Source organism: Buteo buteo, chromosome 18 (assembly GCF_964188355.1).
Source record: "Buteo buteo chromosome 18, bButBut1.hap1.1, whole genome shotgun sequence".
In the NCBI taxonomy this organism is placed as follows: domain Eukaryota; kingdom Metazoa; phylum Chordata; class Aves; order Accipitriformes; family Accipitridae; genus Buteo; species Buteo buteo.
In genome coordinates, this window is record NC_134188.1 from 13080300 (window position 1) to 13096260 (window position 15961).

Genomic DNA, 15961 nt, shown 5'->3' on the forward strand with positions numbered 1-15961 from the left:
TAACTGTTAATAAACATGCAGAGTAATACATGCACGCATCAGGTTAGGCAGAAAAGAGGTAGCAAACTTCATCCACCTGCAAGTAGTGCCTTCGGCCTGCACAAAAGTTACACTACCAAGGCAACATGGTGCAATACAAAGAGGAAGTGCCACACTTCACATGTGGCCGAGGAGACAAAAAGGAAGAGCCCAAAAACAAAGCTCCACAAAAATGTTTTCCACGTATATTCACTTAATTAATGACACAGTGGCTTACATGAGCAGCACCTTCCAAAAGATACTTACAACAGTACCTCCACAAATGTTTATTTCATTATTTTAAACACAAACCCCACAACACACTCAAACCACACATCTTAGGAAGAAACGCAAATTACTACACGTTAGCTCTGCCATCATAAGCCTACAGGCCACACTGGCTCCCGCTACTGTTGTCTAGTTGCTCCTACACAGCCAGTGGAACACAGCGCCCCGGGAGCAGGAGCGCCGGCAGGCCGCGCTTCCCCCATCCCTGACAGACCGCCGCAGAGAGGAGAGACACCACGCACAGAGCAGGCGGGACGGCGGCTCCAAGACCACCCTGGCTACCTCCTCTGTGACACGGTGACATCCCCGTCGCCGGAAGCGTACGGAGGGGAGAGGCGGGCCTTGGCAGCCAATCACCGGCAGGCATCGGGAAGACAAGCAGTGGCTTTAGCCAATGCTGTCTGGGGGCTGCGCAGGGCGGCGGCCGCCCCGCTGGGAGGGGGGCTGCCGCGCTCCAACCGTGCGTGGGGGATTCCGGCCCGCCTGGCGCGTCAGGGCGGCGAGGGGGCGGGGCGGCGGAGAAGTGGCGGGCGTGGACCGCCAATAGGCGTGCCGGAGGGACTGACAGGCACGCAGCTCGGCCAATGGGAGAGCGGTGGCTGTTAAAGGGCCGGCGACCCGGAGGGGAGAGTTGGGCGCAGGTGAGTAGTTCGCGCGGCTCCCCGGGGACCCGAGCGGGGCCGGCACGCAGCGGGGCCGCCGTCGGAGCGGCGTGCAGGCGGTCCCCGGCCCCTTTGTGGGGGGCAGAGCGGCGGGCCTTCGCTGCCCCTCGGCCCCTGAGGGCGGTGAGGCGGTTGCCTGCCGTCCTCCTCGGCGGCCCCGCGGGGAGGCCCCCCTCCTCGTTCTCCGCCTCCCGGGAGAGGCGCAGGGCCCCGCCGGTCACTTGCCGGGGGCGGCCCTGGCCTGCGGCGCGGCTGGGGGCCGCGGGCCCACCTGCTCACCGGGGCTCAGCGCGGCGGGGGCCGCTATCCCCCACCCCCCCGCGCAGCGGGCCCGCCGTGGCTCGGGGCCGTGGCCTCGCCGGCCTTTGTTGCCTGCCTTGGCGGCCCCGGCAGGGGCTTCGCGCGCCTCCTGGCGGGACCGGGCCGGCCCCGCTGGCCGGCGGCGAGGTCGCTGGTGCGCTGGGCCGCCTCGGAGCTGGGGGCCGCGCCTGCCTTCATCCCTCCAAGACGCGCGCCCTGTGCGGAGGGGAGGTTTTCTCCCGTTGCTGTTTCAGGGGACGGGGAACTTCCGACTGATGAGTTTGGGGATTCAGCTGCCTGAACGCGCAGCTGCTTTCCATCCTCGGTGCCTCCTCGCTGCTTCGTTAAATCATCCTTTGAGGTGGTGTTGGTTCCCTTTAGCGCTTGCCTTCTCGTGTGCTCAGACCGCAAGCTCCTTGCCGGGAGGACTGTCCCGTTCGGTGACGTGTTCACCAGCACCCAGATCCTCCTGTACTAAGGCCTCCCTTAGTACAAAAGCATAAGTTGTTCCAAGCCAAGGTAACCATCCGTTATGAATCGCGTACAAAGTTTTCCAGAAGGCCCTAGGCTTTACTGTCATGCAAAGATACTCAGACTTCCATGTTTTGTTTAAAAAACAAAATATAGGTAGCAGGTCCTCCTGATTTAAAGTGTTTTTTTCTTCGTGATTATTTTTCTAGAGAATAATTCAAGTTTGCTAGCAACAATCCTTCAATCCTGGTGAATGCATGGCTTTTTTGTTTGTTTGTTTGCTTGCTTTTTTTTGTGGGGTTTTTTTTTTGGTTGGTTGATTGGGTTTTTGTTGGTCCAGCATGTGGTTATGCTATAAGGTGAGCAAGGGAGATACAAAGACATAGAGGCAGAATGTGGATGCCCCTTGTCATTAAGTACATCAAAGTTAATCAGTGCATGTGTATGTTGTGTGTGCATGAAGTGTTCAGTTTTGGTTTGCACTACTTGTTTTGTTTCAACCCTGACAAATAGTTTGTGTTTCTTCAGTCCAGTGATTAGGAACTTCTTGACCGTAGGTTGCTTCTGGCCTGACAGGGCTGCATCAAATTCATAGCTCCATGTTGCCATCTTTCCTGGAAGACCCTTGAAATCTTTCTGTTATCATATGAGCAGAACTGTTTCTTTTTTCCTAGCCAGCACTTTGCGTTTCTACCCAAACTGTACAAATATGCATTTTGCATTTGCAGCTAGCACCATGCCATACGATGGGTGCATGGCTGGTCACGTAATGGGCTGTTTGCATGCTGTTACTTCCCAGGGATTTCTCTGTCACTTGACCAGACTGTAGCTATTCTTTGTCAGGAATCTGATGTCTTTGGTCATGTACTAGAAGTACTTTTGGTCGTATAGAATTTTCTTCTTGCAGATGTCTTCTCTTACCTTTATGGTGGTGTAAGTGGCTTGCTCTGACCAAAAGATTTTTTTTCACCTCTGCTCTTATTTCCACATATTCTGAGTGAACTGCCCATCTTCCCAGCTGGTACACTCAGTGGATGTTATTTGCTGTGGAATCCTCTGCCAAAGACAGTAAAATGTAGGGCAGTTACAGTTCCAATTTTGGAAAAACTGTAATGACTGTCTGCTGGGTTTTTTTCCAAAATGTACGCATTTCATGTTTTAGACTTCATATCAAAACAAAACTTAAACGTGCTCTGTCATGTTTTTGTAGATCATGCTTTTCAAAATGGTGATAGTTACAGAAAAAAAAACCCTATCTAGAATGCATACAAATCCTAGCTTGTTACCATTTCTGTCCTTTACATACTTTGAGCATGTACCAGTTCATTTTTCTGCATTAAAGAGTAATATCCTGGAGACCATCTAGCAATGTCAGAAAACAGAATATCTCAAACCTCAGCTCTAGTTAGAAAATAATGCTTTTCAGTTAATGTATCAGAAGGGTAAACGGTCCCACAGTGGAGTTGATCTAACACTGGAAATCAACATAACATTAAGACAATTCATTAACATTCATTTATATCAATAAGAAAGGAATTGTCTTTAATGAGCCAGTTCTTTCAAAAAGGAAAGAGTTAGAAAAGATAAGATGTCCTTACCATTTGGAAGTTAGTAGCCATGAGTTTTAAAATAGATAGCTTTGCTGCTGTTTTACTGGAAAATTCAGGGGCTTGTATCAGACATGTTCGGGGGGGGGGGGGGGTGGAAGTCTAAAAGAAAACTTTGCATAATAAAGGAATTGGATGCCAGTAGTTTCCAAGTTAGTATAATTCTTAAAGGTTATGTGCTTGGCTTATGGCGTAAAATCCAAAACCAAGATTAGGCACCTCACAAATTGTGGCTGGGGAGATCAGACAGGTGATGCACAACGCCTGCACAAGGAGCAGTGAGACTGACCCACAGGGTAACCTGACATTTCTGTGTTTTAACTCTCAACCTTGTCTGGAGCTAAGGTCAAAGCTTGGCTGGCTGTGTCTTCCACATTCATGTAGAATTATATTTAGAAACTACTGTTAATGAAAATTTTATTTGAAAACCCTTTTTTTTTTTTTTTGTTTTCCTGTGATTGTGCCCACTTTATCCTATTGTGCTAGCACTGAGAAATTTAGGGGGAGCCAGAGTAAATATAGATACCATATGAGTCTCTAAAATCCTATGGTTCCCTGTTATTGGGGAGTGACCAGAACCTTGTTCATCCCAGCTGGGGCTAAGTAAAGGACTTAGCCAGTGTATATCTTGCAGTTAAAACATCTGTGATTCAGCAAAAGTCTGATATTTAAGTACCTTAAGAGACAATTAAGTATCTGCTAGTACTTTCAAGAGTTTGACATATCTGACTGGCAAGTACTTTGGAAAGTCTGACCCATTTTTCCATAGTTAGCAAACTACTTGAATGTTCACTTAAGTACATGCTTAAAATCAAATGTGAAATTCGACCATTTTCAATAAAAATACATGTGACCTTATAAACAGAGGTTCAGTGTCTTGGAAGTGGCAAGTCAGAAATACTATAATTCTTGTGGAACTTGTATGTAAGAACTCTATGTAGTTCTTTTTACCTGGAAAACCAACTCAAAGTGGATACATCTGAATCTTTCACACACACTCCCCACCCTGAAAACAGGTAAGTGCAAATGTGTGTGTTTCTAAAGCCAGCGTGAAGATATGAGCACTTGGTCATTCCCCAGTAACCAGGAATCACAGCTTAATCTATATATTTATCAATCCAGAATAATTGCCTTACTAACAGTGAAGCTTCTAAAAGTGCTCTTAATTCGTTCCGTGTGCAGGTAACTTTTCTGAAGAATTTACCTACTCAGTAACTTTTTAAAAGTTTTAAAAAAAAATCTTACACAAATAAACTTAGAATTTGATACATAGGTCAAGAAATTCAGTTGCCATAATAATAGAAAAGTACTAGTACTCTAATTTGCATTTGAAAAGCACAGCAAGTACCAAATAAATTGATTTACTGCCAGACAAGTAAATAGGATGCTGCTACCTTGAAAGCCCAACTATCTTTTTGTGGTAAACTTGTAATAGTAAAGGTTAGACACTCAATAGTACTCAATAGTACTCAATAGTACTCAATAGTACTCAATAGTACTCAATAGTACTCAATAGTACTCAATAGTACTCAATAGTAAAGGTCAGATAAAAGGTCTCAGAAAAATTTTATGTAAATCTAGCAGATACAGTGCTGGTTTATGGTATAAATCTGATTTTTTTAAACTGCAACATATTTATTTTTTTTAGTACTGGTGATGTCGAGGGTCTACATTAAAACAGTAGGGGTTGTTGGGTTTTTTTTTAAATAATTCCCTTTTCTCAAAACCAATTTGTATTTTATTCTCAGAAGTGCAGGAAGTTTCACACATCTTAAACAGCAACATGCAGCTTCCAACTTCAGTCTGAGGTGTCAAAAGCGCTGGGTAACTGCATGGGAGCACTGTAGAGTAGTCCATGCTGATAACACACTCATGCTTTATGCAGTTGATTTCTTCTTGGGACTCGGTTTTGCATAGTTGCTAGCTAGTAACCATCAGAAGTAAATGGATTCACAGTGAGGAGAATTACTTTAACGAGGAAAAGTAGTAAAACAGTTTCCTAAATGCAGCATTTTAAAAAATATTAGATGCCAGCATGCTTACATGTTGGGTATGAAAGAATTGCTTGATACAGAAGACTTGCAGGTGAACCACTTATCTACAGTCAGTAGCACATAGGAGATGAAGAATGATGTTGAGACTATCGTGTGCATTATCCCCCAAATGGAGGGGTTTTGTGTAATGTGCTGATGTGTATGTTTTAACCAAGTTCAGGAGAATAACAGGAGAAAAAAAATACTTAGTAATTTAAGAATCTTGTATAGCTGAGGGGAGTTATTTAAGGATTAAGTCCATTAGTGAGTAGCAGTCGGATTATAATCTGCAAGCCGTTTGCTTCAGGTGGACAAAAAGTCTAAAGTAGATTAATAGTGAACAAACCTAACAGCTTGAAGCTGTAAGTACTGTATGGTGAATTGTTGGCCTACTTGGTTAAAGCTTTTTAAACCTATCTAAAGTGGTAGGTAACATGGTACAAAAGAAAGCTCAAAATAAATCCAAAGTTGGACCATTACCAAGCAGTCTGTGACCAAGAACCATTTTTTGTTCTCAGTCTCTGCTTTCAGGTTGTTTTGGGGTTTTTGTAATATGGTCTATAATATATTCATCACTGCATTAATAGTTTCCTGGTTTTCCCACTCAAACTCTCCACTTTCTGTAGAGAGTTGTGCACAATCTGTCAGGTGTATTATGGGGTTTAGCTTTCTCTTCAGCATCAGGCACAGGACCAGCAATTGCTGAGGGTAGAGGACTGGATTCAACTTTCAACCTGCCATCACATCTGACATGAGGTGTTTTGCAGTGTGAGAAGGATAGAGGAGGCGCTACTGTGGGCATGTAGTGACTTATTATTCCTAAATCTGTTTCCCATTAAAACATCTCTAATGCATGACATGTGGGTGAACTAGTAGTTGTTTTCTGACACTCAGCAGAATTGCTCTGGTTCATTTTTTGTGTTTAAGATAAGTCAGAATAGCCTCTAAACTTCAACTTTTCATATTAATCTGCTTTTTTTTTTTTTATGGAAATGGTGTCTCATTTAAAATGTGTCTCAGAAATTTCAGTCACCTAAACATTTCATGTTTTTGAAGTAATGATATAACAATTTTAGCTGCTTTTGGAAATAATTTAGCATTCAAACTGAAATGTGTATGTCAAATTTCAGCCTTAAGTAAAACCCCGCTGGCAAAACTCTAAGAGTTGAAGGAAAATAGCTGTATTTTAGTAATGGAAATATCAACTCAACCTTAACAGTTCATGACATGGATATATTAATGGATTTATAATTCATATGAGATTAGAGAAGGTATCTATAGCTAGGTACTTCATAGTCAGAGTTTAACAAAATGGTTTTCTTCTATTGAATGAACAATCAGTTCAAAATATGCATTCCTTAAATGATGACTTAGGAGTCAAGTTCGTTAAATGAGAATATACACTGTATACCTTGGAGATTTATGTTGTTTGCTCTTTTTCTCTTAGGAAGCCTGACAAATAGGAAAATACTACAAAGTGAAGAGAAAATTCACTTCATGAGAACAGAGCTCTGCTTTCATTGGCTTTTAAATTTTATTTGTATTAATAACTGATTAGTGTCAGATCATCTCTGTAGTCTACTGCGGTAAAATTATTAGGTTAAAGCTGGAAAAAATGAAACAATTAAAAAGAAAAAGAAAAAGCAATTTTAGTGTTCAGGAAACTCAAACTCTCCTTAAAGAAATCAGAAAAAGGAGAGAAGTACTCTTTTCAAAGCAACTTAATACAACAATTAATGAGATGAAACGGAAAGCTTGGGAGGAAATAGCAGAGTGTGTAAATGCTGTAGGTGAAGGAGAGCAAAGAACAGGGACAGAAGTGAAAAGGCGATACCTTGACTGGAGAGCACTCATGAAGAGAAAACGTCTGAATGCAAACATCAAAGTAGTAGGTGCGGGGTTTCACCTTCCTTCATCCAATTTAGATGACTCTCTCAATGAAGACATGGATGAGAAAATGGGATTTGCAATTGAATCTAGTTTTGAATGGCAAAATATCACTGACTTCAGAGAAGCCGGTGGATCTTTAACAGAAATCAAAGTAGAAGAGGAAGAGGAGGATCCGCAGAATTTTGAAGTGAGTGACTGACATACATTAGTTATATGCAATATGGCCTTCATTTCATTTCAGCATAAGGCTTTTTGCTGTGTTTCTTCATAGCATCTGTTTCTGTTTTTTCTGCATGTGTGTATTAAAGAAACTGTAGAAACAAGTATGTTTCAGAGAGATGGTATTCAAATCTAGCAATTTGCAATTATGTGGAAGGTCTTAGATGTTGATTATTAAAGTGATATCCCTTAACTTTGAATATGTATTTGCACATATATTTTCCACTTGCATGTGCCATAGATAAGAATTAGTTCAGTCAGTAGAATGAAAATACACTGTTAAAGGAAACTGATTATTTTAATACTTAGGCTGTCTGGATGGATGAATGGAGAAGAGACATGCACCTCTTTAACAAATGAAAGTATATGTTGCCTACAGGTACAGAAAGAAATAGAATACAGAAAGAAATAGAATACTGTTTGCATTTCTTAAAATGAACCCACAGGAGGTGAACATGTTACTTGAGTAAGTCAGTCATCCATTCCTCTCTGTCAGAATCTTAGTGTGAATTGACAAGCAACTGTGGATCCTGTAGATGGGTTGTTACTCCTAGTAGTACCGTGACCGTCCTGGGGTAGGCAGCCAGCTGGAGTGAAGTCGAATGTTTGGATAGTTTTGTTGTGCATGTACAAATATATAGTTCTCATTTAAAAAAAGGGGTACTTAAAACAGGTTTGGTTTGGGTTTTTTTTGGGGGGGAAGGGGGATGAAGTAACTCCTGTCTTAGCTCAGTTGAGATGTGTGCTGGCAAAAAATCAGCATAAGCTGTTAAATGGTAGCGAGACTACTGTCTGACAACTGCCGAAGAACAGTGTCTGCTCCAATGCTAGAGGACCGTCAGTGGCTCTCATTGTCTTAAGATTTTCAGAACCGGTATCTTCCTCAGTTTGCCTTTCTTTTGTAGCATACTTTGTGGGAGACAATTATACCTTGTACTATGTACTATGTACTATACCGTGTACTATGAATTGGTAGCACATAAGGGCTATAATTCTGCACAAGTTGTGACAGTCCACCAAGAGCAATGGTCCTAACCACCTAGTCATCTGTGTCGTAAATAGCTTTACAGCAAATGTCGTAATACAAAATGGTTAAACAAGTCCTCTTTATTGACCCACTTAATACAGTTTGAAGGGTTAGAAGCATGTCAGTGTTAAATGTTTTTTAGAAATGGAATCCTCAAGTTAGTGAAGGTTAGGTTAGCTTACATACCACATAGCCTATGGATCCAGGTGCTCTGATAAATAATTAGTCACAACAAATTCCTAGTAGCTTACATAAATGTCACTCAGCTATATGAAAAGTAAGAACGATACATGCTTTTTTAGATCCAGTTTTCTATCAGTGGTTCTGAATGCTCTATAATACCTATCGTGCAGTATTTTCTATATGTTCTTCCATGTCCACTGACAAGCTGATTTTGCATTTTTCATTCCCAGGTATTAACTTGCAGATAAAGCGTGTTTCTCTACCTGTGTAATGGTAGAAAACAGTCTTTTGATCTAATATGGGTATTTCAGAGCATGTGAGTTAAACAGTTCTGAGTAGCTTTTAAGATGAAAAAAACCCAGTATGTTCTTTTCAGTCAAGTTGTGTGTAACAAATTTGTTCTGGCATAGGCTGGTATGTAATTCTTGTCTGTTGCATTCCTCTCTGCAGTTTCCTATTGAGGAAGAAGAAGAAATTTTGTCATCAGTTTTGCCAGATTCGAAAAAAGAAAATGACCTACCAGACTTCCCCCACATTGAAGAGTTTGGAAATCTAACCTCTGCTCAAGCTAGGCTAGCCTATGAAGATTCTCACTTGCTTATAAATCTGGAGAAGCAGAAGGTGGAGCTGGAGAAGCAGCGACTAGACATTGAAGCTGAAAGGTTGCAAGTGGAGAAGGAGCGCCTGCAGATTGAAAAAGAACGGTTGCGGCATGTTGACTTGGAGCGTGAGAGACTTCAGATTGAGAAGGAGCGACTTCAGATTGAATGGGAGAAACTCAGGCTAGAGACTCTGCATGCTGAAAAACCTGCCCTGGAAAATGACCTCACTCAAACAGAAAAACCCATCATGCAGCCTCTAGATCTGGAAACTGAAAAGTTAAAACTTGAAAAAGAACGTTTGCAGTTAGAGAAAGAGAGGCTGCAGTTCCTAAAGTTTGAGTCAGAGAAGCTGCAGATTGAGAAGGAACGCTTGCAAGTGGAGAAGGAGCGCCTTCGAATTCAGAGAGAGGGTCACTTGCAGTGAACTTCTTGACTGAAGTGTCAACGTTAGTGTTTTGATGTTTGTAAAATAGAAGTAGTTCTTTTCTTAATACTGAAACTGTCCTAGAGGCTTAACATTATTCTGTTCAGAGTTGAATGTTGATGTTAAACTGAAAAAGAAAAAAAAAAAAATCCTCAATATGTCAGTGTGCCTACATAAATGAGCTTATGTGTGAAATTGCTTTTCAGTGTATCAGAACTAAGTGTTATGTTCCCTTGTCTTCAGTATTGTGTTGTATTAGTTCGGTGTCCTCCTCTCATAGACACATTAAGAAGAATCAAGGCTGAACCTTGTACATTTTTCACTGTACGAACAGTAAGGAATGATCAGAATAAAGCAACATATGTTGTGAGGGCATGGCGCTGATGATAGCCCACGCAGTAAATAAGTATAAGTTAGACAGAAGACAGTAACACAGAGTCATGATGTGATTAATTCATTAAATTTAATTTCCCCTTTTTTGTTTTTTCCAACCCCACAATTGGAAAAAGAGTTAAAGAATCATCTAAAAGTTAAAGTACAAGTTAAATTCACTGCAGTTGTGTTTACTATTGTTCTATGGCTTGAACTGAATGGGAGTGCAGAAAACAGTATTCTCCTTTTGCATGAAGTATTTATACTAGATAGATAAAGCTACACGTCAACCATACCTACTATAAGCTGGACTGTTGGTTGCACCAGGTCATTAATAATACTGTATGGAATATAGGACCTGTCTTAGTATAGCACAGGGACTTACTGATTGATCAGGCATGTTGTCTGATGAGTCTGTGAACACCCCCTGAAGTAAATTGCTAGACCTGATATGTTCCTTGAAAGAGAGTAGCTGGTGATGGGAGTCTCAGGAGTGGAGACACAGAGGCTGAGCAGAGACTAAGGAGCACTGAGCTTGAACACTAACACTCTTGATGTTAGTTCTGTCTGGCCAGCACTGAGGTCATGTCCGTGAGGCAGCCAGAAGAGACTTGTATAGCTGACACCATATAGTATGTTTTAATTAGACAAACAGAAATGGTCACTCCTGAAGGCTGTCAGTATTTTTCATAAGCAATGTATTCATTTAAAATAATAAAACCCCCAAGCTTTCTGTTATTTCATGTATTTTTAAATCCCAACTGAGCCAGACTTAATATTTCTCATCTTTCTGCAAGTAACTATCTTTTCCTGACTCTGTTTGAAACTTAAGACTATGAGAATACTAAATCTGAATACATGTTGAGTGACTTACATGGATTCTTGTGCAAGTAGATATATTTATACCACTACAGGATTACTTTTATTCTGCAAAGAAAATGTTATTTTTTTATTACTGAAACAAGTGTGCTTCTACAGTGGAAATAAATTTGACTACTACAATCCAAAATTGCTCTTGAGACTGTGTTTCTTCACAGAGAAACAGGGCTACCTATGAAGAGAAACCTGGGTACTCAAAACTGGCACACCCCAAAGTTGCTGCTGCATGTGTTCCCTGTGTAGTAAATCAGAGAGAGGAAGCACCTCAGAGTAGGACTTCAACCAACCATCACTTACTTGAGAAAGGAAAAAGGAAGGAGACACAAACCAGCTGGATAGAAATGCCCCAGGGGGAAGTGCATCTGAGATTCTTCCTGAATGTGGTAGGTTGACCTTGGTCAGATGCCAGGTGCTCACCAAAGCTGCTCTATTGCTCCCCTCCTCAGCTCGACAGTGGGGAGAAAATAGAACAAAAGGCTTGTGGGTTGAGATAAGGGCAGGGAGAGATCACTCACCAATTAGTGTCATGGGCAAAACAGACTCCACTTGGGGAAATTGGCTTAATTTATTACCAGTCAAATCAGAGTAGGGTAATGAGAAATAAAACCAAATCTTAAAACACCTTCCCCACACCCCTCCCTTCTGCTTGGGCTTTACTTTACTCCTGATTTTCTCTACCTCCTCCCCCCAGCAGCGCAGGGGGACGAGGAATGGGGGTTGGGGTCAGTTCATCACACGTCTCTGCTGCTCCTTCCTCTTCAGAGGGAGGACTTCTTACTCTTCCCCTGCTCCAGCATGGGGTCCCTCCCATGGGAGACAGTCCTCCATGTACTTCTCCAATGTGAGTCTTTCCCATGGGCTACAGTTCTTCACGAACTGCTCCAGCGTGGTTCCCTTCCACGGGCTGCAGTCCTTCAGGCACAGACTGCTCCAGTGTGGGTACCCCGCAGGGTCACAAGTCCTGCCAGAAAACCTGCTCGAGCGTGGGCTCCTCTCTCCACAGGGCCACAGGTCACAGCCTCCTTAGGGCATCCACCTGCTCCGGCATGGGCTTCTCCATGGGCTGCAGAGGGACAGCCTTCCTCACCGTGGTCTTCCCCACAGGCTGCAGGGGAATCTCTGCTCTGGCGCCTGGAGCATCTCCTCCCCCTCCTTCTGCACTGACCTGGGGGTCTGCAGGGTTGTGGCTCTCACATATTCTCACTACTCTCTCCAGCTGCAGTTGCACTGTTCTGCTCCCCCCCCCCCCTTCTTAAATCTGTTACCCTAGAGGCACTACCACCACCACTGATGGGCTCAGCCTTGGGCAGCGGCGAGTCCATCTTGCAGCCGGCTGGCATTGGCTTTATTGGACATGGGGGAAGCTTCTGGCAGCTTCTCACAGAAGCCCCCTCTGTAGCCCCCCTGGCTACCCAAACCTTGCCATGCAAACCCAATACACTGAAATAAAAAGTGACAAATTTTCAGCTCTCTGTGATTTGGAGAAAGTCCTTATCTTTCCCTTTTAAAACAGGAAAAAGGCAGAATTTGGGAAGTTTGTCAGGATTGCCTAGTGTATAGAGCATTTACCCAGATAGTAGGATGACTTCAATTTCATGATCACTGTATCCTGAGGTGAGCAACTTTCTAGATAACTATTCTGACTGCCAAACGAGGTGAGTAGGAGCAAGGGGCAACATAGCCTGCTGTGCAAGAGGTAGTGACCAGAAGGACCAAGCCAGGACAGAGAACCTTCCTGGGGTCTGGTCTGTAAGAAGTGCTTGGCCAGGAAGGAGCAGGTGTGGAGTCTGGCTCCTATTTCAACAGGTAGTTATGCTGCTGCTCAAAACCAGCACATCTGTCTTAATATTTTACTTCAGTTGAATGACTTGACCATTAGGATAATGGTTTGTATTTTACATTGGACATCTTGGGAATTATGCCCCAAGAGCATTAAAGGTTTTGGGGAAAAATAAATAAATCAATCTGAACCATTTCTGCATTCTGAATTGTTTCAGAAATTTGAACACTTCTCCAAATGTGAATAGAGCAGTATGTAAGCAATTATTTCTTCTAACAACTATTCAGCCTTCCAGGCAAATGATGCGTCCTTCAGTTATACAAAACCTTTTGGAAAATAATGAATGATGAAATTAAATATTATCATAAATCACTGAAAATACAGTTTCAACATAAAATTTAGAAAAAATTACTGAGTTTAATACATCAATTTTATAGCTTGCTTTTTCATACCAAAATTGCAGTCATTTTGTGTTAATTTGAATATAAATGTCATATCTTTAAATACTAATCTGCAATCTCTTAAACTTTTAATTGCTTGATTTACCAACCTGGGATCCTGACAGCAAAGCCTAGGGGCAAGATTTCGACCATGTAAATGTCACCAGTTAGGACATATGCATGAACTCAGTTCCTCTGTTGGAGAGGCAGAGATTTTTGGACTCCTGCTTAAAAGAAGGGCCTGTGATTTTAAGTAACGAGCAACATTTCCAGGCTAGGAAGAGTTTTAAGACAAGGGGGAAACCACACACATAGGGAGGAAGAGGCAAGTATTTGGAGGAAAAAAAGGAGAGGGGTGAAGATCAAACCTTTAGTAAGAGGGAAGGTGGGTGGAGCTGGTAATAGATAAAACAGAGTACTGGAAATATCCCCAGTGGTCATTGCAAACTGCTTTGCCATGGTTATGTCTGATGCACTGATGTCAGATCTCATGGCTCTGTGGACCCCCATGGGAATGTATGAATGGGAAAGGGAAGGGGCAAAGCGCAGCCTAAGGTGCAGGAGGCAACATCACAGCCACTGCAAAAGGCAGCAGGGTCACACACTCCGTGCATGCTATGTGGGTTCCTGTGCTGCAACAGGAACACGCACTGGGACCTTCATAAATGCCATTATGTCCACTACTCCATGGAGGGGTTTCTAGCCAGTAATTTTAGGGCCAGAAGGCCAAATAACAGTAAAATGAAGGCTACTTCAGAGAGTTTCTTGCTGTCTGTAGTGATGGGTCCCTGGCTAAGACATTAATGAAGAGGAGGAGACTGCATCCAGCTGTTTTCACAATGCAGTTTGGAGACAGACTGGCTGATGTGTTTGGAGACAGACTGGCTGATCATTTCCTTGATGTGTTATTTCTGGGCCATTTTGAGCAACTTCCACTGTGCATAAAGAGATGCTGCAAGCAATGTATACACAAGGTATAAAATATTTATTTATTAAGACAAATAAGAGATGGTTAGGATTTAATAAGCTCTCAGACTAAGCATTAGTATGCTCAACACCTCTGTGAGAGACTGAAAGAGTTAATGTCTCAAACATTGTGGTGGGGCAAGTTCTGCTTAAAGACAAACCCTGCACAGCAAGGAACCCAGGTGAAAAGCCCATCAGCTCAGATATCAGCAACAGGAGGGGGAGGGCGTGCTGGAGGGTGTGAAGCTCCCTGTTCTGATAAGCTGTTCTGATACAAAGATCAAACAATGGCCATGTCTGCAGGGAAGGAGAAGTTACTCCCCAAAGGACCCTCAAGCCCAAAGGCTCACAAACTGCTCATTAACCTGACGAGTTTGGGTACCTGCCCGAAGGAGGGGCAAGGATGATAAAAGGACACAAACTGAAGCCCTGGGTGCGCAAGCCCACTGGGACTGGACCCCTTGGCTGACTGGACCCCTCGCTGACTGAACCAATGCTAGACCCAGGACCTGTGAAATCTTTCTCTCTTCCTTTTTCTCTCTCTGTCTTCTTCTCTCTTTCCTTTTCCTTTTCCACAATCCCTACACCTCATCTGTTTCAAGATATAAACCGTTGACCAAGTCTGAGACTAAGAGTAGATCCAGCCGCCCCTAGACCCTTCTCTGAGGAGGAGTCTGGAAAGCAAGGGGGTCTGCTCTGAACCTCATGACTCAATGGGAGGGATCTCCTTATTCCCTGAATTGATGTATATGGTTACCCTGGGTTACACGGTTTACAGAAGTAGTCTTATGCCAATTCCTGTTGTGAGAAACCCTGCCACCTACTACCACGCCTCCCCAGTTCAGTTTGCTTCAGTCATGAATAAAATCTTTCACTGATCGTTTGGTGTCATTTCACCTTAATTTAGCCCGAGGGAATTTCGAATTAAACACAACTCCCTGGTCTGTCCAGTCTGGGTCGTGACAACCTCGAGGTGTCTTTACTAGCCAGACAGGAATCAGCCAGGAGAGGAAGGGTTTATCATCCTCCAGGGCACCCTGGCATAGCTGTGCAGGTGGTGCTGAGTTGCCATCTTCTGAGAGTTGTTTTTTTTTTTGCTTTGGTATTCCTTACTCTTTCCATGTTAGTACAATATTTTCCCCTTAAATCCTTGAAGTGCTACTGACACCTATCTCAACAATCCCACCTCCATCTGTAGTTTTACCTTATCTTGCTTGACTCTCCTCTACAAATCTTCTGAGCTTTTTCTCACAACTGTATCGTTTTCCCCTTAGCGTGAGCCAAGGTCAGGCAGCTGGGCTGTGCTGGGCCCTGGATTAGAGAAGTGGTGGGGAGGCTACATGTTTACCTGCAGAGTTAATTGGACCCACCCAATCTCCCTGATAACTGTCCAGGAGGTCTTAAATAGCAGTGGTGCTACTCAGACCAACCTGCAATGAGTGAAGCAGTTCTCCAGCACCCACCTGTGGAGTCGGGAGCTGTGTGACTGGGTGATGGTGTCCTGGATATTGCTCCTGTTTCTGTCTCCAGGATAACAGCAAGACTGGGCAAAAAGAGGCAAAGCCAGTATCAATATCCTCGAGCTGTTTCAGGTGTTGGAAAAAGCTTCTCAGTCACTGGCAGCTCTGTGAAATAGCATGAAGGGGCCAAGAGGGGGAGAAAAGTAAGTCTTGGGTTCCTGAGAACTTTCCAAAGTAGAGCATGGGGCTCAGTTACATCAGGCAATTCACCAGTTGCCTGGTGGTAAAAGGTGCCCAAAACACTGCTGCTATGCCAGGTGTTTGGATAATCCAGTCCTGG

General features: G+C 43.2%; 1 protein-coding gene across 2 annotated transcripts; it reads left to right on the forward strand.

The window, feature by feature from the left end:
* The first annotated feature begins 839 nt into the window (after positions 1 to 839).
* MSANTD4 (Myb/SANT DNA binding domain containing 4 with coiled-coils) lies at positions 840 to 11099 on the forward strand. Of its 2 annotated transcripts, none has more exons than XM_075050017.1 (3): positions 840 to 947; positions 6827 to 7456; positions 9149 to 11099. In XM_075050017.1, the coding sequence occupies exons 2-3, from the start codon at positions 6995 to 6997 to the stop codon at positions 9722 to 9724; spliced, it is 1038 nt and encodes a 345-aa protein (XP_074906118.1). In that variant the 5' UTR covers positions 840 to 947; positions 6827 to 6994; the 3' UTR covers positions 9725 to 11099. The 2 variants fall into 2 exon arrangements, with proteins under 2 accessions (XP_074906118.1, XP_074906119.1); XM_075050018.1 differs by lacking the exon at positions 840 to 947 and adding an exon at positions 1007 to 1787.
* Positions 11100 to 15961: the final 4862 nt, after the last annotated feature.

Bases quoted from the DNA above. Each gene is read 5' to 3' on its own strand.
- MSANTD4 (XM_075050017.1), top strand. From the start codon at position 6,995: ATGAAACAATTAAAAAGAAAAAGAAAAAGCAATTTTAGTGTTCAGGAA. The intron at 7,457-9,148 runs GTGAGTGACTGA...TCCTCTCTGCAG, and splicing joins AGGATCCGCAGAATTTTGAA to TTTCCTATTGAGGAAGAAGA.